Genomic DNA, 25,063 nt, shown 5'->3' on the forward strand with positions numbered 1-25,063 from the left:
CCGCCAGGCCCGTCGCTTCGTTATAAAGTTCATCAAGTTGGTCAAGCGTGGTGAAGCCATGCTGACTACTCCTGATGACTTTCTTGTCCTTCACATGTTCGGAAATGGTTGGCAGGCACCTGAAAACTCGAGACGAAGCTTTCGGATTGTGTTAAAACTTCCTTTCTCTATAACTCGTGTCTTTTTTTGGCGGGTTTTCTAGAGGCTACTATGTCTTTCCCCAGCCTAACCGCCATCCAGCACACCGCACACACAAGACGAAACCCTGACGCGTTTCAGGAGGGACTGTTTGATCGGAAATCGAGGCGGGACGCTCAGACTGACACCACGTACCCGCGGCCGGCCCTACCGACCACCCCGCCGAGGCCGCCTCACGCCTGAGGCGACGGGGCGGGAAGCGGCGGCCCCACCCCGCGCGGGGGCGGCGGTTGGCGCTCGGCAGCGCGGCGGCCATGGCGGCGGCGGGGAGCGGCGTTCGCTGCGCTCTGTGGCGGGGCGGCCTGCGGCGCTGGTACCGCACCGAGCGGGGCGTTTACGGCTACAAGCCGCGGAAGGCGGCGAGCGGCCGATCGGCGGAACCGCGCGGCGCCGGGGCGAGCGGTAAAGCAGGTCGGACGGCCCTCCCTTCCCACCGGGCTGGGCTGAGGGGAGGGCGGCGGCGGCGGCGGCGGGGGGCTGCCCCGCAGGCGCGGTGGCGGAGGGTGGGCTGCTCGGCCCGCCGCGGCGAGGGAGGGCCGGGTCCGGCGGCGGGGGCTCTAGCTCGGCAGCCCCGCGGTCGCCTGAGGGAGGCGACGGCCCCGCGGGAGCTGAGGGGCCCAAAGTCCGAGGGCGTCGAAGCGTCGGTCCGAGGCGCTTTCTGTGGTGTTGCGGTTGCCTTCGGGAGTGCCGGCCTCTCCTCGGGGCTCCTGGCGGGTTTTCGGTGGCCGTGAGGCAGAGCTCGCCCTCTCCGCTCAGCGGAGGCTCCGCCGAGTCCCTCGCGTTGGCTCCCCGGGCAGCCTGCCGGTACCCTGCCCGGCTCCACGGGCAAAAGTGACTGTGAGTGCTTCGGCTGCTGAAGTTACGTTAGTGAACTCCAGCTCATAAAAGTCCCTGTGCCGTGCGCCTGTGATTTCCCTTCTTTATATCTTATGGCTAAGTACGGGTAACCGTCTCCTGTAGCAATAACTGTGAGGCTTTTAGCTCAGTTTTATAGTGCAGAAAAATAATTTCAAGCAGAAGACTCTTTGGGGGTGGGAGTATCGTCTGTGCATTAACACCTCAGGAGAATCCAGTAGGAATTAAGCCCATTGCGTAGAAGCAGGAGTGAAACTGTTTTTTTTTTTAGCTCCTGGACACCGAGTCCCATCACTAAGTAGCGTCCTCGTTAAGCAAGGAAAGGGTTAATATATATTTTACGTTACATTTGAAAAATCGCTTTTAAATGGCTTTCTTGCTGAGAATGTTGTGGGAGATGTTAGGGTTATGTTCTTCTGTTGTAGAACCTGTTAAGAGAAAAGGACTTGTTTTGAATGGGCCAGCTGTGTGAACATAATAGCTGGAGCAGGGTGCTGGCAATGGAAATATGAATGTCAGAGAAATAACTTTGCTAAATGGTCTCAGAAATTGCGTTGTTTTGGAAAATGAATGTCTTCAGACCCGAATACTGTCAGCGCTGTGTCTTTATTAGGGCAAACCCCCTACCCCCTGCCCATTGGAAATGCATTATAAACTGGTTCATATCATTAATTCGTAGCAGATTCTGCTTGCAGTATATTCTATTGGTTTACAATTTATTGATCTGGTCTGTGGCATGTGCTCAATGACAGTAATGTTGTGTGTGTAACCTTTCAGCTGGTCAAGTTTTGCTTATGTCAATAATTTTTTGACCTCGATGCAAAATGCCTGCAACACTGTGTTGCTGGTGTCTGTTGAAAAACATGTTCACATATTTGAATTTTTAGTATGTCTGGCTCAGCACAGGCACAAGAGTCTGCACATGCTGTTGGCTGGTGGCTCCTGCAGACGCAGAAGTTTCTTGAAGTCGTAGGACCCAAATTATTGTTAAGACCCTATCTTCCTGTCATTCCAGCAAAGAACAGGGAAGCACAAGTCGTATGATTTGATTTGGCTGAGGAAATAAGACTATGTACACTGGAACCGTTCCATTCTCCAGTTGGACATACCTGTTGTTGTAAAGAGATTCAAAGCAAAATGAAATAGCTTTGCCTGTGTTTACAGGAGCCTAACCATGAGGGGAGCCATGGGAAAAATCTAGAGTACTTGTTTGAAAATTTGATGGGTGACAAGATTTAGGAGTTTGATGACGGGAACAGTTGTGTGGTGATATGGTGAAAACAACTGCTTAGGAAAATCAACTTTCCAGCCAGAACCTTGATGATTATCAATGGACAGAATGCTCCTGTGTTAGTGCTATAAATGGATTAAATGTGAGCACGTGTGATACTGTTCTGCTTTCTTTTTGGTTTTAGTTGACCATGGTCTTGCTCGTTTAATAACTGCATATGCTGAACATGGCCACAAAGCAGCCAAAATAAACCCACTGTTTGCTGGCCAAGCTGTTATGAACATGGTACCTGAAATCCAAGAGTTGGCAGAAGTTCTTCAAGGGCCTCTCATTACTACAGGTAAGTCTGCAGCCTTATCATGGCAAATTGTCTTCACAGGTGATTTATTAAGAGGCTGTGACCGCTGTAGAAGAGCCAGATATTGAGTGGCGGTTCAATCAGTAATGAACTGTTGGACGGAAAATTGTTAACTTCAGCCTGCTTACATGTTTGTTGCAGAAATCGTCGTGTAATGAGTTGCTACCTTCTAGCATCTTTGGAAACCATGAAAATTTTTACTTGTTCTTACAACTACTGAGGTTATACATTAATTTCTTGTGTTGCTGTAACATTCTATGATTTAGCATAATACTTAACACTGTAGTGAAGCTGCCAGAGCACTGGGGCAGAAGTCAAGACTTGTCTTTTCTTGGATGTCTTTGACTCTTGCTGTGGCCTTGAACAAAGAGGGTCTCTATGCTTTATTTTCTCCATCGTCCAAACAGGTGCTTATTTACTTGTGATGCAGCTGGGATTGGAGCTCATCTCCGTGAGCCACAAGATACTGAGTGCTATACTGAGTCACAAAACCAGTGACTTTGTGTCATTCATGGTAAACTCAGAAAGGCATTTTGAACACCTTACAAATAAGCATGAGGCTCTCAATAACACTGAAGTGTGCTTATAAAAAATGTTCTTTAGTTTTGTCTTTAAATGCAGGAAAAGAAGGCAAGATATGAATTTGTACTCTCAAAATGTTAATATAATTGCAAGACAACAGTTTAGGTCTTAGTGCTTCCCCCTCCTCCCCCAAAGTGGCTAATAACATTTATTTCCCACCAGGGCTTCTAAATATGGGAAAAGAAGAGGCTTCCGTAGAGGATGTGTTGGCTTACCTTGACCATATATACTGCGGGCATATTTCCATAGAAACAAGCCAGCTTCCAACTTTGGAAGAGAGACAATGGTTTGCTAAAAGGTTTGAAGAGCTAAAACAAGAAGCGTTTACACCTGAAGAAAAAAAGTACTTGTGCAAACTGATGTTGGAGTCCCAGGTACCTTGTTCACTATTGTTGGATTGTAATAGAGCTGTGGAGTCTGTCATGAACCCTTTACTGCTCCAGACATTATTCATGCAGAAAAAGAACAATCGCTACCCTGAAAGGTCTTGACAGTGTGCAAGAGGAAGAAGTACAAGGTTTTGCCTGAAAAAGTGCAATACACAAATGCAGGAATCTCATTGGAGGTTGTTGCTGAATTTACTTAGTAGCCTTTATTGAAACAAATAGCAATATAATTTGGTTTGCCTTGATTACTTTTGAAATTATTTCTACGAAAATAATTCCAGCCAGTTCCAGGCTCAAAAGTCTTTTAGAACTAATTAGAACATAGATTGTGTGTAATATATATTCTTGTAACATACATTGTTTATCATCTGGAGACACAAATAATGACCCTACAAATCCATGAGTAATCGCTCTTCAAAAGTGAGATTCTCTTAGGCTAATGATCTGATGGCTTATATTAAATGTTACTGATGGGGATGCAAGGTTGGGCAGAGCTCTATGAAATTTTGTGCTCTGCTGTAGCTCTTCTGCATTTTCCTTTCACCCTCATGCAGATCTGTTTTACTAGCTTTAAAGTATGATGTCTCTCAAGGTTTTGGGAGAGCAAACCAGAGTCGGACTGAGGTGTTAGCCATGTAGCACTGGTAAATTTGCTGCTTTTCAGCAAAGGAATCTTTGTTCAATGCATTCTGTAAGGAAGTGGAAGATTTATAAATTTTCTCTATACATTTTGCAAGTATATTTCAGTAGTTCTGTACTGTGAAAAATTTTCTTTTTTCTCCCCTTTTCTCCCTGTGTTATCCAGAAGGATGGAAAGGTAGAAGAGCAGGATCTATGAAGGTGTCCCTGTTTCCAGTTTTCCAAGTGGAAGGAGTGTTAAATGTAATACATGTCAATGACTAAACAGAAGTATATGGCACATTTTGTATTGTTCTTGCCTCTTTGGCAGTTAGAGGAATTTGACAGTGACACAGGAAGTTGAAATTGGGACCGTGATGTATCCCATTTTGATTTCAGTATGACCAGAACTGTACTTAGACTGTAGAATTTAACCCTGACAGGAAAAACTGCTTCTGTGTGTGATTAGTTTTGTATACATTATTCCTTAGAAGTAAATGTTGTTTAACTACAAGGTGTTCAGCAGTTGGCTTCGATCTTTGGCTGTGGCTCAGTCTTCCCTTCTCAGTTACAGACTTCATTTATTTTCAGTCTTCAGTTGCAAAACGCTACAGACACTTCCAGTGCTTCCAAAACTTTGTCACTTATGAGAGCTGTCTAGGAGTATATGAATGGAGTGAAGTCAGAGGAGTGAGAGGATAATGAAGTAAATGTAGATTGGTTTATTTTCCTTCTCTCAAGCGTTCTTCCACCTATGTACTACGAACTGTGTCTAATAGTAATCAGAATGAAATGCTGTGCTTCTCTAGCACGTTGCATCTCAGCATAGTTAAGGTTTATACTGTAAAGAACACCATTCCTTAATTTCCACCTAAAATAGGTAAACTATCAAGGAATTTGTAAATTGCTCTGGTGTTATATTTCTTCATGCATCTTCTTCCATGTTAGATAGAGAGAGTTTGGTCCTCAATCCAACATTTTTCTGCTTAAGAGGAGATAAGAGCTGGTTTCTTGTAGTCATCATAGCTTCAGGTCTTAGACTGTGTGGGTGGAGAATGAGCTGAGACTTTCAAGGGGTATGCTTAGGCTTGTATGTGTTAAAGGTACAAGCATAAATTATATTTTAATTTTATAAACAGAAGACTGCTCCTTAAAATAGCCTAATACTGAAGTTCTCCTGTTTTTAATAGGAGTTTGATCACTTCTTAGCCACAAAGTTTGCCACAGTGAAGCGGTATGGTGGTGAAGGAGCAGAGAGTATGATGGGTTTCTTCCATGAATTGTTCAAGATGTGTGCGTACAGTGGTGTGACAGATATCATTCTCGGAATGCCTCATCGCGGAAGACTTAATCTTCTCACAGGTTTACTTCAGCTTCCACCTGAGGTAGGAGATTTAAAATCTCATTGGCAGTTACTCTGTGCCTGGTTTATTTGCAATCAAATAAAACCTCAAAAGTTTGTTGTGTTGCAAATGCTGGAGCAATAAAAAAGTTACCTGTGTGAGAGTGTTTTCCCCTCCTGTCAGCACTTCAGCCAAATGTCCACAAGAGACTGATAAAGAACTCTAATGCAGGGTTTTATGTGCTGTTACCAGAAGCATCCTTGCAATTTCACGAGTAGGAGAGCATACAGTTTGTAAATGTTTTTTTTTAATGTGTCACTTAATAGGAAAGGGGTTTTAACCAGATTTGTTTCCATGCAGCTCATGTTCCGTAAGATGCGTGGTTTGAGTGAGTTTCCAGAGAATTCAGCGGCCATTGGGGATGTTCTCTCCCACCTGACATCTTCTGTAGATCTCGACTTCGGTTCCCACAGGCCCGTGCATGTCACCTTGCTGCCTAACCCATCACACTTAGAAGCAATCAATCCAGTGGCTGTGGGCAAGACACGAGGAAGGCAACAGACTCTGCTCGATGGAGATTACTCCCCAGAGAGCTCCGCACAGCCTGGAGACAAAGTTATTTGCCTGCAGGTATTTTACTCACAATTTGTAACTGATCTTTGTAAGAATTCCTGGACTAGCATGTGAACAGAAGTGGTGTATATAGAAATACCAGACAAAACTGAATTAATGTAGAATATCAAGAACTGGGATCCTCTTTATGGAGAAAGAGGAGGGCAGGCAGGATTTCCAGGTGACATATGTGGTGATACTGGCATTTAAACGATTCCACTTCTAAGATTTCTGAAGAACTGATTCTGATACCTTCTTTTATTTTAATAATACTCTGCATTGAGAGCCACATGTGCCTTTCCTCAGAGACCACTTTTGCATTTAAACCACCACTATTAGCCTTCTTTTAAATTAAATGGATTTGGAGAAGAGCTATCAACAAGTTTGCAAAATATACAGGAGGGTTTAGAATTGTGTCATTTTATCATGGTACTGTTGAAAAGTCTGCTGGAATTGGTTTTTACTTCTCGAACTGTCTTTTAGAGCTGTGTAGGCAGTCCTAAATAGTTCCTTGATAAATTGTCCTTTCTTGCATTGTATTCAACTTGTATTTCCAAGTGAGTCAATCTCTTAAACATTTTTAAAGCTGGGAGTAAAAATGAGTTGGGGCAGAACTGTTCTTCTGTGAAGTATAATAAACATGGAGGAAGTTACAGGTGGAAGTGAAAACGTATTTCAGTTAAATGTTTTACTTCCTTCTGGAACGATGTGGATACTGAAAAAAAGCAGAAAGGAGAATATGAAATATTGAGAAAAGTGGAGGCAAGTTGGGGTTCTTTTTGTTCTTATTTTTTTATTAAAAAAAAAAAAAGGCTTTGGGGCATGCAAGTGCAGGAAGAAAAGGTTGTTGCCCGATACATCTTCTCCTCATCTTTCAGTGCAGTTATGTCAGTTAGTTTGATAAGATATTGCTTCTTAGATTCTGTCTGTCTCATAATGTTAGATCTTCACTGCATACTAGTGAAACTATTATGACTTTAAACAAAGATTCTTCAGGATAAATGGACCCTCCCTATGCAAGAAAAATTTAACTTTTTGGTTTTTGAAGGGCTAAGTGGTAGGGAGGGTTGCATAGTAGAGAAGAACAACATTTAACTCCAAGCTAGCCGCCTCCGTGTTAGTAAACTGACTCAAACTATTCCCAAAAGAAAGAAAATGTTCCATGTAACATGAACATCAGTACTTGTAATTACGTCTTTAAGAGGTCCAAGAGTTAGATAAAAAAAAAAAAAGGGTAAATTTTTACAGTTATGACTGTTAACTCTCATGCAGCTAATCAAGAAGAAAGAGATGAAAGCAGATACCTCTTCTTTCAGAATTGGTATGGAAGTTTCTCTTTGTGCTTTCTGTTTTCGTAGTGCTTAATCTCCAGAAATGCAAGAGTAGAAACTCTCAATTGAGGTTTACTCTGGTATTTGTTCTATTCTTCCACTAGCCTGAGTGCCACAGCTTGAGCGTAGAAAGAGTAAAGATCGACTAATATGTCACTGTCAGTGGTGAGTCTAATTGTTCAGGGTCTGAAGATCTTCTTTTCTGGAACTTCAGTGTGCTCAGAATATCTGAAGGCTTGCGGTGCGTTGACCCTGGCTGGGCACCAGGTGCCCACCAAAGCTGGTCTATCACTCCTCTCCTCAGCAGGACAGGGAAGAGAAAACATAACGAAAAGCTTGTGGTTCGAGATAAGGACTGGGAGAGATCACTCGCCAGTTACCATCACAGGCAAAACAGACTTGACCTGGGGGAACTAGCTGAATTTATTACCAATCCAATCAGAGTAGAGTAATAAGAAATAAAAATAAATCTTAAAACACCTTCCCCCCACCCCTCCCTTCTTCCTGGGCACATCTTCACTCCCAAATTCTCTCTCTCCTCCCCTCCAGTAGCGCAGGGGGACGGGGAATGGGGGTTGCAGTCGGTTCATCACACATTGTCTCTGCCGCTCCTTCCTCCTCAGGGGCAGGACTCCTCATTCTTCCGCTGCTCCACCATGGGGTCCCTCCCATAGGAGACAGTCCTCCATGAACTTCTCCAATGTGAGTCCTTCCCATGGGCTGTAGTTCTTCATGAACTGCTCCAGCGTGGGTCCCTTCCACGGGCTGCAGTCCTTCAGGCACAGACTGCTCCACCATGGGTCCCCCCACGGGGTCACAAGTCCTGCCAGCAAACCTGCTCCAGTGTGGGCTCCTCTCTCCACGGGGCCACAGGCCCTGCCAGAAGCCTGCTCCAGCATGGGCTTCCCACGGGGTCACAGCCTCCTTCGGGCATCCCCCTGCTCCGGTGTGGCGTCCTCCATGGGCTACAGGTGGAGATCTGCTCCACCATGAACCTCCCTGGGCTGCAGGGAGACAGCCTGCAGGGGGATCTCTGCTCTGGCGCCTGGAGCATCTCCTCCTCCTCCTTCACTGACCTGGGGGGTCTGCAGGGTTGTTTCTCTCGTTCTCACTCCTGTCTCTGGCTGCAGTTTCTGTTGCGCAGCAACTTTTTTTTCCCTTCTTAAATCTGTTCTCCCAGAGGCACTACCACTGCTGCTGATGAGCTCGGCCTTGGCCAGCGGCGGGTCCGTCTTGGAGCCAGCTGGCATTGGCTGTATCAGACATGGGGGAAGCTTCTAGCAGCTTCTCACAGAAGCCACCCCTGTAGCCCCCCTGCTACCAAAACCCTGCCATGCAAACCCAATATAAGACTGTAAAACTCTTCTTGGTTAAGTACCATGAACACTTCTGCAGTGCCTAATTGTCCTTTTCTGCTGATGAGTGGCATATTTTTCACCTTCTGCTGATGAGTGGCATATTTTTCATCTTCTTGCATGCCTTGACTCCACTTACTGAACTTCAAGCAACTACTGGTGTTTATGATTTGAACTGAAATCTGAGAATAAAGTCTCCCTGAAATAAATTTTACATTTGATGTTGCACTGTCAGGGTCACTTGTTTGATGAATTAAACTTGATGGTGACCTTGCTTTTATGTTCTTTGCTAATGCTGCCCAGAAAAAACATGTGCTGGCAAAAACTGTTTCCAGCTTTCTGCTAGAATGAGTAAAATCCTACCTGCTCCACAGGAATTGAATCCTCTGGGGTTTGAGATGCATATGAAGAGTCTTCTGTATTTTAATAGTCATGCTGTCTGTAGGTTTTAATGCTTTGGGATGAACTGAAGGCCATAAGTTCTTTCAGGTGTTCTAGGGTCTTCACTCAAATGGCATCACCAAGATATATAGCCTTCTTAGGCAGCAGAAGAAACCAGAAGGGAAAAATGAAAACCCAACACTTCAGGAACAAATGTAGCATGGTAAGGGATAGAGTGGGGATGCTGTGTTGTCTCTCTTGCAGTAGTTAACTTTGTTTTTCTGTTATGTCTTTTAAGAGAAGTCTCTGTATTAGAACTGCATAAAACCCAGTGCTGTCATTTCACTGGTTGATTGCAGCTCTACTCTTTTCCAGGTGTACTTGCACCTCCAAAAGTTTCTTAAGGCTTGAAACCATTAACCCATAACTAGAAAGTAGAACTATCATCTGGTTTTCAATAAGAAACTACATCAGTCTGCAGTGACTTTGATCTGCAAAGGATCGAATCTGCATTCTGAGGAAGCTGTGATCATATCAATGGAGAACTATCTCTAGTTTCGAAACACTGAAATGCTAGATGATAGTCATTCTAGTATCTCCAGCCTTTTTGGAAACCTGGATTGCATATCACAGTAGTCTCCTCTCCCCTTCCAAACTTCTTTTTTATTTGCAACATTTATTTGCAATTTTGAAATGTAGCTAAGAACTTAGGTTTTATTTCCTTCTGAAAGCTTTTATTTGCTTCTAGGTGCTTCTATTCAGTTCCTTTTCCACTTTTGTCTCCTCTTGTGTCTGTTCTTGTCTCTATTTGGTAAGGTGGGAGTAGGCATAAGTCCCAGTTCACCAGCATTTAACTTTCAGCAAAGCATGTAGCAAATTCTGTGGTAACTGGCTTCCTTTTGTTCAGTGGTCAGTGACTTGCTACTGACTGCTGCAGCTTTGCTATAGCCATGATACTTGCAGTCACCTATACACTGGTGGGTCAATTTTAAGAGGTTATAGGTCAGTTGCAGGTAGGGGTTACATCAGGCAGTCATGTACAGATGTTGGCTGCTGTGACCTTCTGTTAGTGATAAGACTATATAAACTCTGAAATCATGAAAACAGTCATCTGAAAGGGGTTAATAAGTGGATCTGGCTGAAACTGTATCTGTTCCACCTACTCAATTTAAAAGGTCTTGCTTAATGAGTTATAGTTTTGATTTTGCTGTTCCTCCAGTGCTTTCTAATGAAACTTTTCCACCTTCTTCCCTAATGCAGGTTCATGGTGATGCTGCTTTCTCTGGGCAAGGGATTGTTCCTGAAACACTGACCCTCTCTAATCTGCCACATTTCAGAGTTGGTGGGAGCATCCATTTGATTGTTAATAACCAGCTGGGCTATACCACTCCTCCAGAGCGAGGAAGATCATCTCTGTACTGTAGTGATATTGGTATGTATAGTTGAATCAGAAGAAAGATTGCCTGTTGTGTCAGAAAGGATTTTAACTCCAGTGTGAATATATGCTATGGGTTTTTTCTAGCAAATGCCTATCAACGCTAGGGAGTTAGATTAATATATCTCCATTTTCATGATAGAGCAGAAATTAAAATCATTATCGATTATTACCTCCTACTAGCAAAAATTCAGATGCCAAAAATATGCCCTCCCCCATCTGCTTTATGGCAAAGACTAAATATCAAGGGAGAATCTTGTCACATTTTTACAGGATGTTATAAAATATTTGCAAGATTACTCTGAAGTCTATAACTCATTTAATTTCTCCCATGTCACTGACAGCTTTTAAAAATGTGTTGTGATGGAGTGTATAATAGATGTATTTTAAGTATATCTTGTTAAATTTAATCAAAATTATTCCGGTGTGTTTTCTGAGTGAGATTTATAAGTCAGATACTCCTTCATTTTTCTGTTTTGTTGTCAGGTGAGCTTGTTGAGCTTTTAATTGAAAAATGAGGCTCATGCCATTTCTAAGCTTCAACTAGAAGTCTTTTGTTTTGGACGGGCCTTTCTTAGTAATAAACAGATGTATTGTAATCAGCAAGATCAGAGGCATATTAGTTAGTTCCCTTGTGTATGTTTCGTATAATTAAAAATATGCTAACCTGTGTTTTTAAGACTTAACATCAAGTGTTTGTGTTTGTCTTACGGTTTCATCAAACCAAACAGATAGATTCATTAAATCCAGTAAGGTAGATATTATTATTACTTTTACCCTGGGCTGGTTTTGTGTTATGGGTTTTTTGTTGGTTTGGGGTGGGTTTTTTTTCCCCCCTCCATCCTTAGTTTTCCTTTCTTCTTACCTGGTCAGTGAGGAAGGAGCTGTGACCCATTTGAGCTTCAGGATTTTGCTAGGGAGGGAAATTTTATGTGGGTCAGGAATGGCTGAAGTATCTTAATTTCCCAGAATTTGGGCAGATAAAGTACAAGAGGAGTACTCTGTTGCTAGAAGATTTGCAGCCAAATTGTCGTACGGGAGAGGGTGTTAAAACATTGGAATTTTGCAGTGTTCTCTAATGAAGAGACCTTTCTGCCAGGAGGAGCAGTGGATAGAATGACTACTAGCAAGGGAGAAGATTGTTTCTGGCCTGTATGAATTTATAGTAGTGATAGCTTAAGATAAGAAGGAAACAAAACTCAGGGGTTTTTTTTGAAAGAGAAGCGATCAAATGGTTCTCTGCCATTCCCTGCAGACTTCCATTCAGATTAATAAGATGCAGGAACTGTGTATAGAAAGTCCTGTGGGAATTGAGTGCTGGTAAAGAAGTTGTGCTTGAACTGTGACAAATACAACAGGTTGGGCTAATTGCACTTTCTCTTGGGGAAGACTCCTACTCCTTACCCTAGCTCTCGTCACAAAGAGCATCTTGTGTAGATTTGGTTTTGTTAAATACACTTCACATGAGTTGTCTGTCATTTTCAGCAGAGTAGGTGTGTGTCTGCTTTCTTTGGGAGGGGTTAGGTGTGATTACTGTTGTGTTTTGAATCCCTGGGCAGGTAAAATTGTTGGATGTGCAGTTATCCATGTGAATGGGGATGATCCTGAAGAAGTTGTCCGTGCCACACGACTGGCTGTTGAGTACCAACGCCAGTTCCGCAGGGATGTGATAGTAGACTTGCTGTGCTACAGGCAGTGGGGCCACAACGAACTTGATGAGCCATTCTTCACCAACCCCAGCATGTACAAAATCATCAGGTAAGGGTAACACCACTTGATGGGCAAACCCAAAATGTACTTTTGTCTACACCAACTCAGTATTGCCTGCTACTGTAATAGAGGTCTCTGTATAATGAAGATCCTTTACCATACCGACAAGTGTTTATGTAAGTGTAGCTACACTGCCAGCAGTCCTTGACTAAGGTGTGAGTCTGATAATGAGATGTTAATGAAGGTAACCTCTAGTGTTGGTTCTTGAATGTGTGGCCTGATGCGTCTTGGAGAGCAGTCTTGCACATAGCCCTTGGATTTCAAATTCACCATCGCCAGTAATCAGAAGGCAAAGTTTACTTCTGCGTGCCAGAGGGAAGCATAGATAATGTGGGAGAATGGGCAGGAAGCCAGTGTGATGTTTATCTTGTCTTTGCCTGGCCCTGCTGGTACCAATGGGGACTTATCTTTATGAGCATTTAAGTGTATTCAGATTTCATCCTTATCCCCAAAGAAAAATACATATAAAAATTCACTGGCCAATGAATTCTGATATTTTAGGTGAAGCATTTATAGAATGGATGGCTTGGTTCTCTGCTAATACTGAAAACCTCCTGTCAACTTGTCTGAAGAAAATATGCATGATAGCACAGAGTCAGTCTAACTGGGAGTTTTTTTTACTTGCTCTTACCTGTAACCCAACTATAGGCACTTTTTTTTTTTAAAAAATAAAGGACTGTAAAGCACATATCCAAGAGAACTGTTATCTTTTTGGAAATGTCAGGAAAGCAAACTTGATGCAAATGAGTATAATGCACCAGAACATAATTTATTTTAGTTTTCCATGATACCTGACAGTAGGAAGATGGTATTTCCTTGTTCTGCAGTGACACTGCTTTCAGGCTTAATGTCTATGGGGTTTGATTGCCTCCCTGACAGATCCCGTAAGAGTATCCCAGACACATATGCAGAACACCTAATAGCTGCTGGGCTCATGACTGAGGTTGAAGTATCTGAGATAAAGACGACATACTATTCTAAACTGAACGATCATCTTGCCAACATGACTTTGTATAGTCCACCTCCTACCAACCTGCAGGCTCACTGGAAAGGTTTCGTCGAGCCTTCTGCTAAAATCACCACTTGGGACACAGGTATGCCTGTACCACTTCTGCAGTTTATTGGAGTCAAGTCTGTAGAGGTGCCTGAAGAGCTCCAGCTGCACAGCCATCTTCTGAAGACCTATGCACAGGTCAGTAGAGCCTAATGATGCTTTTAGTCCCATTGCTCAAAGATACGACCTGTTACAGGAAAAGCTTTAAACACAGCAAGGCTGCCAGTTAGAGAATAGCATAATATTCTGTAGGAAAAACAGCTCACTCTCTTTTTCGAGGCTGGGATTATGCTATTTTTCCTCCAGTTTTGAAGAAAGACCTGTCCTCTCCCTCAGGTCTGACCATATACTTAATTTTGTTTTTTTCAACAATATGAGTGTTTATGTTTTCTATATATACACATAAGCATACACATGTGGCCAAGTTTGACAGTCAGTTTTTGATAGCTCATAAGTTTGTGTGCAATAATTGGATTGGTTTGGGTTCGTGAACGTTTCCCTTTGATGATTGATGACCATGCACAGGTATCTGGTTGGCAGCCACAGAGAGACTGTGAGTTGAATATTGCAGAAAACTGATGTTCTTGTCTTCCCAGCCCAAGGCAAGAACACCACAGCTGGGTATGATCATTTGTCTGCAGTTTTGCAGGCCAGAACAGGGGAGAGTTCTGGAGACCGAAATACTTACGCCTGGTATCTTTCATCACTGCTTACCAGACAAACCTAAAGTCTGTCAAGAGTACACTCTGTGCTGTGCTAAGATTTTAGTATTTTCAGACCAAGATCTAATTTGTCAGTCCACAGTTTGTTGACTGCTAAGTGAACACGTGTCATCCATGTGGTCCTCAGGGCAACCTTCTTCAGGATGTGCTGAAATAAGACTGTGTATATTCCAAACCAACTGAAGCTGCCTGCAGGAATATGGCATTTCTCTCTATAGTGTCTTGTTTTTTCCCTAGCTTCTAACATTTATCTGTGCCACCAAAAGAGCTACAGATAGAAAAAGGCAAAATGGTAATTTTTCTTTGTTGTTTACTTTAGTCAAGAGTTCAAAAAATGGAGGAAGGAAAAAAGCTGGACTGGGCAACAGCTGAAACTTTAGCATTTGGTTCCCTGTTGAGCCAAGGTAAGAGGCAACTAGACAGCAGACAGTATTTTTGCTTTGATGTCAATAAAGTATAACATTAGGCTTCTTAGGTGTTTCTAACTAAAGATTGAGATGATGTATAAATCTGACAATTGGCATTTGCATGGTACTAAGAGAAGGTAAATATGAATCCTGTATGTCACTAGTATTTGTAGATTGAGTACTAAATGTCTTCAAAGAATTGTTGCTGCCTCCCACTCCCCCAGAACATTTGTGCATAGAGCTAAGCACAGGAGCAATGCAGCTGACATCAGTGGGGCCCCCCAAATACTTTTAGAGTGTGTTTCATGCTACTACTTCTTTTCCCTCCTCTCTAGCCTGAATTTATATCTCCATTTACATATGATACAGAATGCACATTTTTTGCAGTTTGCTTCAGTTATTTGAACCATTTGCCACAAAATAATTCTTGGCTGCAGAGAAGAGAAATGTCTGAGCATCTCTCTGCTTGTGAGTTGGAGCTGCTGGTGGTTAAGAATTCCATCTCAGGTTTCATGTTGCTGATGAGGGGAAATCCAAGAAGAGACGTAACAAGAGAAGTAATATTTTAGAAGTGGGGAGTTGTTGTCCTGCATGTTTTCTTTTTACATGACTTGCTAATCCAGTGTTTTGTTTGTTGCTTGGCAAGGGTTTAATATCAGACTAAGTGGACAAGATGTTGGCAGAGGAACCTTTAGCCAACGACACGCAATGTTGGTTTGCCAAGAGACAGATGATACCTACATTCCTCTGAATCATATGTCCCCTGACCAGAAGGGTTTCCTAGAGGTAGGTTCTGTGATCACAAGACAACCTTCTTCAAGTTGTGCTGAAGCAGAATGCATATTTTAAAGCTGCTGAGACAAATGTAGGTAGCCTGTATATTCTGGCAAACCCCATGTAGAAAGACAAAAACTGTCAGGCCATCCCCATTCTTTCTAGTTATCCTCTTTAAAAATTTAACAAGGGCTTTTGCTTTTCCTTGAGAGATCAGCTATTATTCTTTTCCCCTCAGTGTCTTCATTCAAAAGCAAAAAAAAGAGGTGACCATCAATTGCCTTTAGGAGCGCATGTCCTCAGTGTGCTTAACACTGATGTGCCTGGTTCCGAAGGTTCTTAACCCTGGGTTGTCTTCTTCCTCACCCACCCCTCCCAACAATTTCCTTTTGTTAGGTGAGTAACAGTCCCTTGTCTGAAGAAGCTGTGCTTGGTTTTGAATATGGAATGAGTATTGAGAGCCCTAAGTTACTGCCAATTTGGGAAGCTCAATTTGGAGACTTCTTTAATGGAGCCCAGATAATATTTGACACTTTCATCTCTGGAGGTGAGTGTACAAGGAGCTAATATATTTAAAAATGAATCATTTCTACTAAGCACATTTTTAGAAAACCCTTCATCTTTAAAGTAAAAGGGCAACATGTTGAGAAAAGAAGTCTGTTTTCTCAAGAAGTCTTGTGAGCATGCCTGTGTGGTCCTGACTTCTGTGCAGTTTTTCTCTGAAGACCATCCATCTAAAATGAAAGACACCCCACCCTTGGCAGAAGACAGTCATTCCAAAAGGACAGTTGAATATATTAATGGCCTTTCTCCTCCTCCCCTGCCTGCCCTGCCATTTATTTTACTGTGTGTATATATAGTTGATAGCTCTTTAGGCTGTGCCTTTCCTTCATGAGGCATCTGAAAAATTCCTAAAGCGATACAGAAGGAAAATAGTGATGATTTAAAACAAACAAACAAACAAAACCCCCCCACAACAACGCCTTACAACCAACCTCTAAGTTTGACTCTAGCATGTTTTCTGAGTGCTCAGATAAAAGATCTCTCTGAGCTGGAACATACTGAGAAAATGCTAAGATGGATTTCTAGAGTGGGATGCCTTGTATGTAAGCGTCCTGTATGTACGTGTATGTAGACCTCTGCACTCCCTCTGTAATCACAGATGGAAATTCAGAGGCGCTCTTGTCCCACCCATCCTCAACATGTATTTGAGGCTGGGATGAATTACCTCCTGGATTTGACTGTAATCCCTTAAATAGCACAGGGGGGTTGACAGAGCTCAGGGGAACTAGCCTGTGGCTAGCACTGCTGTGGTAGTTAGGACTGGCTCACAGGACGCTGCCTGGGTCACACCTGCAGAGAACCAGATGACAAGGTATGCAGAAAATAGGCAATGAATTATGGTTAGGGGGAGCCCTGTTAGTCAGGACGACAATTTCACTAAGAGGATTCTTGCATACTGTGGTGATATTTTAAACTAAGTTTTAAAATCTTCACTGTGTCCTGTGCTCCACATGGAGGCTTAAGTCTTCTGGAAGCCCAAAGTTACATGATAATTTCAGAAACTTCAGATCATCTTAGGTGTGCTGTTTCACTGTTGTGAATCTCATGGCAAAATGCCAGAAGCATGTTTCAGGCTTGTATTTAATGATGTAGAAATTGGCTGTTCTTTTTTTCCTGAGTAGTTTATGCAAAGTAATGTGTGTTTTGAGGCTTTGTGTTCTGTGGAAATCATTCTTTCCTTCCCCCTCATTTTCTGTTTTCAGGTGAGGCCAAATGGCTTCTGCAGAGTGGGATAGTAATTCTTCTTCCCCATGGCTATGATGGTGCAGGCCCTGAGCACTCATCCTGCCGGATGGAACGGTTCTTACAGGTACCCTGCCACACCTCTCAGATTCACATATACCCCATCACAGCACTGGCAATCACTGCTCTGGGAGTCTGGCCGCAAAATGCTCTATTCCTGGTGTACCTGCTAGTGACATCAGAAGGTGAAGACATACCAGGATCATACCATCATGATGAGATAGGAACAGGCTGGGCTGAAAGTGGAGGAAGAAGGGGTACTGTGATGAGAAGGTGTAGGTCTAGAAGTGGTGAGGAAGCAGTTTTGGTTTAAATGCTGCCACAATAGCTCTGGTGCAAGACTCTGATTGAACCTTGGAATAAATGCTTGCTGTTCCTGTTGCATCTCTGTCACCTACCCAAGTGGGTGTGCGGTAGCATGAAATTTCCTAACACGGGGTTTGCATAATGTTTGCAGAGGCCCTGTGCCCTCAGCAGAGAGTCCTAGTGGGACATGCTTCAGTACTGCCGGCTGTCTTTTTTCTGATTGCTGCTGTCAGCAATGTCACTGTACCACAGCATGAGTCCAGTAGCAAGGCAGAATTGCTGAATTGCAAATAGCAGACCTCTAATGAGCACTTCTTATAGAAAACATTTTGGAGGTTGGCATCAGAAACAGGCAGCCACTCTCTTAAGCAAACCACTCGCAGATCTGTCCACTAGGCACAGATCATACAAACAGAATGCTGGACACTATTTAATATCAGCAAATCTGTGGCACATTTAAAAAAAAAAATTTAAAAAATCCACTGTTTTGTGCCCTTGTGACTGTAGTAAGTAAATGAAAGCCTTTCATCTGAGTAACGGCTTAAGGAGGGGTTTGCAGCATATTTAGAGGGATGCTGCCACTCTGATGAAGAAGTCATGACCTCTCCACTGTTAGCAAAACTGTCATGCCCTGGTTACAGTGTGCTAGGATGCAGTTCAGATATAATCTTACCAGTTAAATGCTAAAGCCATTTCTTCTCTGAAGTTCTTCCCTTGCAATCAATGTCTGAATTGGTATATTTGCTCTTCTATTCTTATACTAGTCAGTGTGCCTTACGTGCCTGCATCCTCTCTTGCATATTTGGCTCACTGCTTGCTTCCTGACAAGGTATTGCTGTGTTCCCCTTACACAGATGTGTGACAGCTCAGAAGAGGGAGTCGATGGGGACCAGGTCAACATGTCCGTTGTGCATCCCACCACCCCAGCACAGTATTTCCATTTACTCCGGAGGCAAATGGTCCGGAACTTCAGGAAACCTCTCATTGTTGCTTCTCCCAAAGTGTTACTCAGGCTCCCTGTAAGCCAAAAACTTTCTTTTCCTCTTTATTTTTATTTTTTTGCGGTCAAATTGATGGGGTTTTGCCTGTTTGGGGCTGAATAGGTTGAGGATTAAAGCTGGGTGGAGGTGAGCTAGAAGGAGGGTTGATTCTAGGTCTGGCAGTGTTCTTGGGAATCTTACCATCCCACCTTTCATAAGTGGGAGTGAGAATGGGAGGGAAGACTGTATCTTTTGTATTTAACCAAAACCCTGTCTCAGTATCCTCTCCCCAACTCTGGCCTGAGGGAAAAGGCAGCAAGATTTGATAAATCCCAACTCTTCCCCCATGTAGGCTGCTGTATCAAGTTTTGAAGAAATGGCCCCAAGGACAACATTCAAGCCTGTCATTGGTGACTCCTCAGTAGATCCGAACAGGTAGCTCTACTTTCTTAGAGGAAAAGCTCAGAAAGGGTGTCCTGTCCCTTTCTCCTACCTAACAGCTCAATTTTGAGGTGGTATGAAAGAGGTGACTTTGACGGGAAAATGTTTTGTGGTGGGTGACTTAGTTTTACTTGTTTCTGTCCTTTTCTTCTGCTTACTTGTTGGTAGTTACCACATCTGTCTGCATAATAGTAAAGTGTTCAGGCTTTCAACCCTTGCCCCCACAGGGAGGTTGTGACCATAGTTACTAATCTGATGGGCGCTATTCTGCACCATGCCCATTAGCTAACAGTCACTGGGAGCAGCTGTCAAGTGAAGAGATGCAGAATTTTTGTTCTGGTGTTAGAACACCTGAGCTGATGAAGTGAAGTTAGGGCAATAATAAATTGTGTGTGTATATCTCCCTCCCGTCAAATATTATAGAGAATCCTGTTCACAATGGGCAATTCTGGCCTTCATTTTTTTTCCCTCCTAAGGTTTTTATCTAGTCCTTGTCCCAGCCGTACCCAAGTCTGACAGCATCCCTGATGTTTGCATCCTCACCCACAATCAAAAGGCTGGAAGTATCTTAGCATCTTGGGTTTTTTAAGTGGGATGGTGAGGCACAAAGGGTGAGGTTTATCTCCTTGCCTTTGTCCAGTAAGGTTAGGCAGCCAAGACCTCTCTGACTACTGGAAGGTATTGCATATCTCCAGCAGGCAGTTACTCTTTGGCATGGGAGAGAATTGTTCTCTGGAGGTACTTCTCTCCCTCTCTGGTTTATTCTCTATGGAGAGCACATGGATGACTAGCTTTGACTAGGTGTTTAATTTTTAGATAGTTAAAGCTAAGAGAGATGAGTCCCATTGTAAGATAACTTTCCCAGGATTACTGAAGAAGCAAGACCTCTGGGCTCTGGCATACTGTGCCCAAAAGTTAGTTTGCCAACTGTTGGACAGGAGTGGGAGGGAAGGGAAGGCAAAAAAGAGAAAAGATGGTCTAGGATAGCAATTTAGCTTCATAAAGTTGTCTTTAAAGTTTGGCTGGTTGGTTTTGTTGAAAGTGTGAAACTGTTCTGCATAGAGTTTCTGTAAAACACTAAACTTGGAAACATTCTTATTTTTCTTTAGTGTCACCCAAGTGGTGCTCTGTTCTGGTAAGCATTACTATGCTCTGGTGAAGCAAAGGGAAACACTAGGAGAGAAACAGCGCAATACAGCTATTCTGAGACTCGAAGAACTGTGTCCTTTCCCCCTGGAAGCTCTACAGCAAGAGTTGAGCAAATACAGCCATGCAAAAGGTCAGCCAGATTTTTACCTTTGTGTTTCTAGACTCTTTGAAGTACTTGAACTGAATCTGTTGCCTGCCTTTTAGGATGAAGAGTCATAGTGGCTTTTCCCTCTTTGCTCTTCCTCCCATACATGTAGTGTTTCTGGAATGGCATAATACAAATGTTTACCACTTGTGCGTAAGAGAGAACTTGTCTCTCTGCTATTGTTAGCTTCCATAAAGCACTACTAAAAATCAGAGTGAACCATTTGGGGCATTTTTTGCATTGGTCTTTGCAGTCCAGTCCAGTAGCTTTTGAAAATGGCAGTAGAAAAGGAGAATATACCCACAGTGTACCCTAATGGTGGACATACTTTTGGTCTGACTTCAGCAAGCTGTGACCTGCAAGGGAATTCAATCTGGCAAGCCTTCATTTCAAAGACAGTGCCATGACAAAAAAGGTAGCGGTGCTGCAAAAGGAAAAAAACTGGTTTTCTTGAGCTGCTGAAAAGATTAATATGTGCATGTGTAATGTACCCTTATCCTTCCTTTAGTCTTCATCTGGAGTCAGGAAGAACCACAGAACATGGGTCCATGGTCCTTTGTGTCACCACGGTTTGAAAAGCAGCTGGGGGTTAAGGTAAGATGTTCCCATGGTGTTTTAGTCTTTAAAATGAGGTTTGAAGTTCTTGATCGCAAAATTCTGTGGTGCTTACGCAAAAAACTAATCTTGATGCCTCAATGTTCTAATTTAAGCTACTTATGCTCTTTATAGCACCATTTAGTGGTGACAAGCAGGACCAGAACTTTCTTTTACCAGGTATTTAGTCTGAGTAGGCAGGATGATGAAAGATCCCAGGTAGGAAACAACATGCTTGAAGTGACTAGGAGGAGAATCCAAAGCTGCCATTTGCTCTGGCAGATCATGCACTGTCATATTCTTGGAGCCATGGTCTTTGGGAGATGGAGGATAACTTCTTGCATTACTTTCAGCCGGGACTGCCCAGTATCTGACAGCAGCCACGGCATCACAGGACCTCAAGATGCGATCCTATGCTTGTGCTTCATTAATCATTTCCTCCTGACTCAAATTTCAGCTCCGTCTTGTGAGTAGACCTCCTTTACCAGCCCCAGCAGTTGGCATTGGAATCCTACACCACCAGCAGCAGGAAGAAATTATTACCAATACATTTCTCTAAGTTTTCAACGGAGGGACTACTCCTGCTGTCAGTCGTGTTTGGTGCCTCCTCCTGTGAAGAAGACAAAAGCCAGACCCTTAAGACTCTTAGTTCTGCAAAATGGAAAAAAAGAATGGAAGAAGTTCTGTAATGATGAAGCAATTTTTTTGTGTAGGGAAATACCTAAAGATGAGAGGTGATGCCTGTTACTCTAGATACCTCTTGTTCTCTTGTAGTATTTTCTGAAAAACATCTTTTTAAAGTTAAAAAACAAATAATCCAGTCCAGGGGGCAGATTGCTGAGGTGGCTATAAAATACCTTCTGTCATGTTGCTTATCTGCACTTGACAGTTCCCTGGAATGGTGCATGTGTGGAAACAGTTTCTGTTTCCACAGAAGTGTTAGTGCTGTTTGGTTGAATAAACGCTTCCCTGTGCCTGGGAATGAGCCATTTCTATAGCAGAGTGTTGAGGATTTTCTCATTTCTTTTCCTGTAGGCCAGGAGTGAAATCTGTTGCAGCTGTTGGTGCTCTTCTCAACGCATGAGTTGTTAAAAGCAGCATTCCTGGGGGGGGATCTTGCCGGATGGCTCCTGAAGGATTTAGGCACCACTATTTCTCTTGCCTGGAGAAGCAGTGCTTTTATATCAAGCTTACAGGGTGGAAGGCATGCTGCAGGAATCATGCCATATTTTAGAACCATATTTAGTAGAGGCCAAAACAGTTTTTAGAGGCTACCCTGAACAATGACACTACCTCCGACCTGGGAAATTCTTCTCAGTGTCCTTCTTACAGTTTGTTGGGTTTTATTCCTTAAGCCCAAGACTGTACTGTTAAATTGGTCCATTTGTTTAGTCTTCTGTGTTGACAAGGAACATGTAGCTTCTCAGTAGTAAAGCCAAAGGGAAGTGCATTTAAGAAACCATCTCTTTTCCAGTCCCAGGTTGCTGTGCTGTTTCACCAGTTCTCAGGAACATGGCCTGTTTTTGAGGGCTTACTTCTGCTCAGTTTCTTTCTTCAGTGGTCCTTAATTCCCACACAAAATCTTGCTCGTGCTGGAAGAAGGCTGAAGTTGTGATCAAGAGCAACAGAAAAGAGTCCAAAACTGTCGCAACCTAAACAGAAAAGTGCATTATCTTGCAGGCTGCAAAGGGTTTGATGGACAGCTTGTGGAAAGGTATAATAGTGAGGCCTCCTTCAGAAACACCAGAAGCTGGAAGGGTGAGAGGTGGGAGAATTACGAGGTCAAAGGGACTTAACAAAAAAATCTGCTGTAGCAAAACCACCCAAACTTCATGGCTTTTTTTGGTTTTGTTTTTTCATTGGGGGAGGTCCTTGTCTGGAGGCCTGTTGAGAGGTTCCTGAGCAAAAACTCTTCTTTGCAGTCTAGGTATCACAGACTGTCTTGAAAAGACATGTTAATAAAACAGGTTATGGAAGAAATCAGTGAAAGGAGTAGCAGCAAATGACAAAACAGGAGGGTAGTCAGCCAGGTTTTCTGAAAGAGCTCAAACAGATACAGGTATTCAAGCCATTTGAAGAAGTTCCCCAAATGCACCTTTGCTCCAGCTGCAAAACAAGGTGAGCAGGAGAGGACAGTGACTAAAAGGAGTTCAGCTTTAGCGCTCACAAGCAAGGAGTGGTCACGGGTCTTCCACTTCTTGCAGCTTCTCCTGAGGGCCCTGAGAGGGCTTCTCCTTCCACCACGAACCATCATCTTCCCTCTACAGTCTACGGGAGCTCTGCGTCCATTTAGAGGACTAGTGTAAGTATCAACTAGAGCTCCACAAGGGGTCTGTTAGGCTCCCAAAAGACTGTTACACCACTGCTGTTTCCCTTCTGCTTTTGTGACTTTTTCAACTAAACGTGTGTCGTGGTTTAACCCCAGCGGGCAAGTAGGCACCACGCAGCCACTTGCTCACTCCTCCCACCTCCCAGTGGGATGGGGAGGAGAATCAGAAAAAGAAGTAAAACTCATGGATTGAGATAAGAACAGTTTAATAATTAAATTAAAATAAAAATAATAATAATTGTAATGAAAAGGAGTATAACAAAAAGAGAGAAATTAGACCCAAGAAAAGACAAGTGATGCATAATGCAATTGCTCACCACCCGCTGACCAATGCCCAAGCAGCGATCCACCCCTCCCGGGCCAACTCCCACCAGTTCATATACTGACCATGACGTCCTATGGCATGGAATATCCTTTGGCTAGTTTGGGTCAGCTGTCCTGGCCATGCTCTCTCACAGCTTCTTGTGGACCTGCTTGCTGGCAGAGCATGGGAAACTGAAAAATCCATGACTTAGGATAAGTGTTACTTAGCTACAGCTAAAACATCAGTTTATCAACATTGTTCTCATACTAAATCCAAAACACACTATACCCTCTGTCCCAGATGAAACCAGGACAATGTGTTTGGAAGAAATGCAAAAAAAGCCCTTTGCCCTCCACTCCCAACTGCTGAGACATTTCTGTAGCCACACACTCTGTACCTTAGCAGTCAGTGTCCAGCTCCTGGCTGGAAAGCTCTGACACTTCCCAACGGAAGGTTCCAGCACAGCTGTCATCTGGGAAAAGGAAAGAAATCAGTCTTTATTGGGAAGCAAAAGATAAACGACCAAACCATTGAGGTTAAGCAGGAGAATAATGAAGCCAGATGGCAGAGGGAGGTAAAAGCTGCATGGGCAGACCCCAGTGCTGACCGCCCTCCTGCTACCCCACGGCAGCTCTCTGATCACCACAGGATTTTTCCCGGCATTTTTTCTTTCCTGGTCTAGTTGTCTGAAGTTGGCAGCTCCCTGCTCCTCTCAAAGTTACCTGGGAGAGCATGCTTGAATAAACCAAACCCACCACGAGCCAAAGACCTTTTTGAAAAGAAACCAGTGGGGTTTAACCAAATCCGGCACTTCCAGACGGAATGTCATGGTAGGTGAGGAAGGGCAGAGCACAGGCAGGGTGCACATTCACATGGGGAAACGGCTCCCAAAAGCTTCTCTGAAGCCTGCTTGGGTATTTTATCCTAATTATTTCACACATTCATTCATTAACTCTGTACGACCCAGGAGTAACCTCTCTGATCTCTGTTCTGTAGTCTGTTTCACATGACTGCTTTAACACATCCATCACAGTGACATGAAATCGCGTTTCTTCCACTTTGCTCTAGCAAACTTCACAACCTCTTATGCATTCTGAACAGCTTTATCTAATCAAGACATATTCCGATTTAAATTCCTGGTGTGAGATTTTCAAGGATTTCTTGCCATGGTCCCTGGACAGTAGACTCTCCCAGGTTGAAATCACCTTCCCTGAGAATGGCTGGAGCTCTGCCTGTCCTTCTGTTTTTAGCCATGAATATTGTCTAGTAACGGCAGCTGCTCTTTCACAGGGATATGGTTACATTTTGTTTGGATATAATACTTGGGGTGTATACCTCAGTTTGTTAGACACTTTGCCCAAACAGGCACTTGCATCGTGCTTGGTACTTTTTTGTACAATTACTCTCCCAATGCTCTGTTCACAAAGAACTTCTATGTGGATAACTAGAAAAAGGAGGCTGAAGAGTAACATTGCTTTGGCTGCAGCTGTAGCTAAGGAAGTTGTAGAGCACAGTCATCAGCCTTGACTCCAAGCTGATTACATAAACCCACATTTTTTTCACTGTGACAATACACACAAGGGAAAAACAGACACGG

General features: G+C 43.3%; 2 protein-coding genes across 3 annotated transcripts in view; one reads left to right on the forward strand and one right to left on the reverse strand.

The window, feature by feature from the left end:
* The window catches only part of NUDT5 (nudix hydrolase 5), a 134,069-nt gene that overhangs the window by 75,273 nt on the left and 33,733 nt on the right, over window positions 1-25,063 (reverse strand). The window lies entirely within an intron of this gene.
* DHTKD1 (dehydrogenase E1 and transketolase domain containing 1) lies at window positions 420-21,580 on the forward strand. 2 transcript variants are annotated; one of them, XM_075024656.1, is made up of 17 exons: window positions 420-609; window positions 2,469-2,624; window positions 3,387-3,598; window positions 5,419-5,613; window positions 5,932-6,201; window positions 10,511-10,682; window positions 12,245-12,443; window positions 13,335-13,647; window positions 14,551-14,635; window positions 15,285-15,424; window positions 15,809-15,959; window positions 17,179-17,285; window positions 18,379-18,543; window positions 18,857-18,939; window positions 20,055-20,224; window positions 20,748-20,833; window positions 21,291-21,580. In XM_075024656.1, exons 1-17 carry the CDS (start codon window positions 453-455, stop codon window positions 21,390-21,392), a joined length of 2,763 nt encoding a protein of 920 aa, XP_074880757.1. In that variant the 5' UTR covers window positions 420-452; the 3' UTR covers window positions 21,393-21,580. The 2 variants fall into 2 exon arrangements, with proteins under 2 accessions (XP_074880757.1, XP_074880758.1); XM_075024657.1 differs by lacking the exons at window positions 420-609; window positions 2,469-2,624 and adding an exon at window positions 4,416-4,492 and having other exon boundaries at window positions 3,517-3,598.

Source organism: Buteo buteo, chromosome 4 (genome assembly GCF_964188355.1).
Source record: "Buteo buteo chromosome 4, bButBut1.hap1.1, whole genome shotgun sequence".
NCBI lineage: Eukaryota > Metazoa > Chordata > Aves > Accipitriformes > Accipitridae > Buteo > Buteo buteo.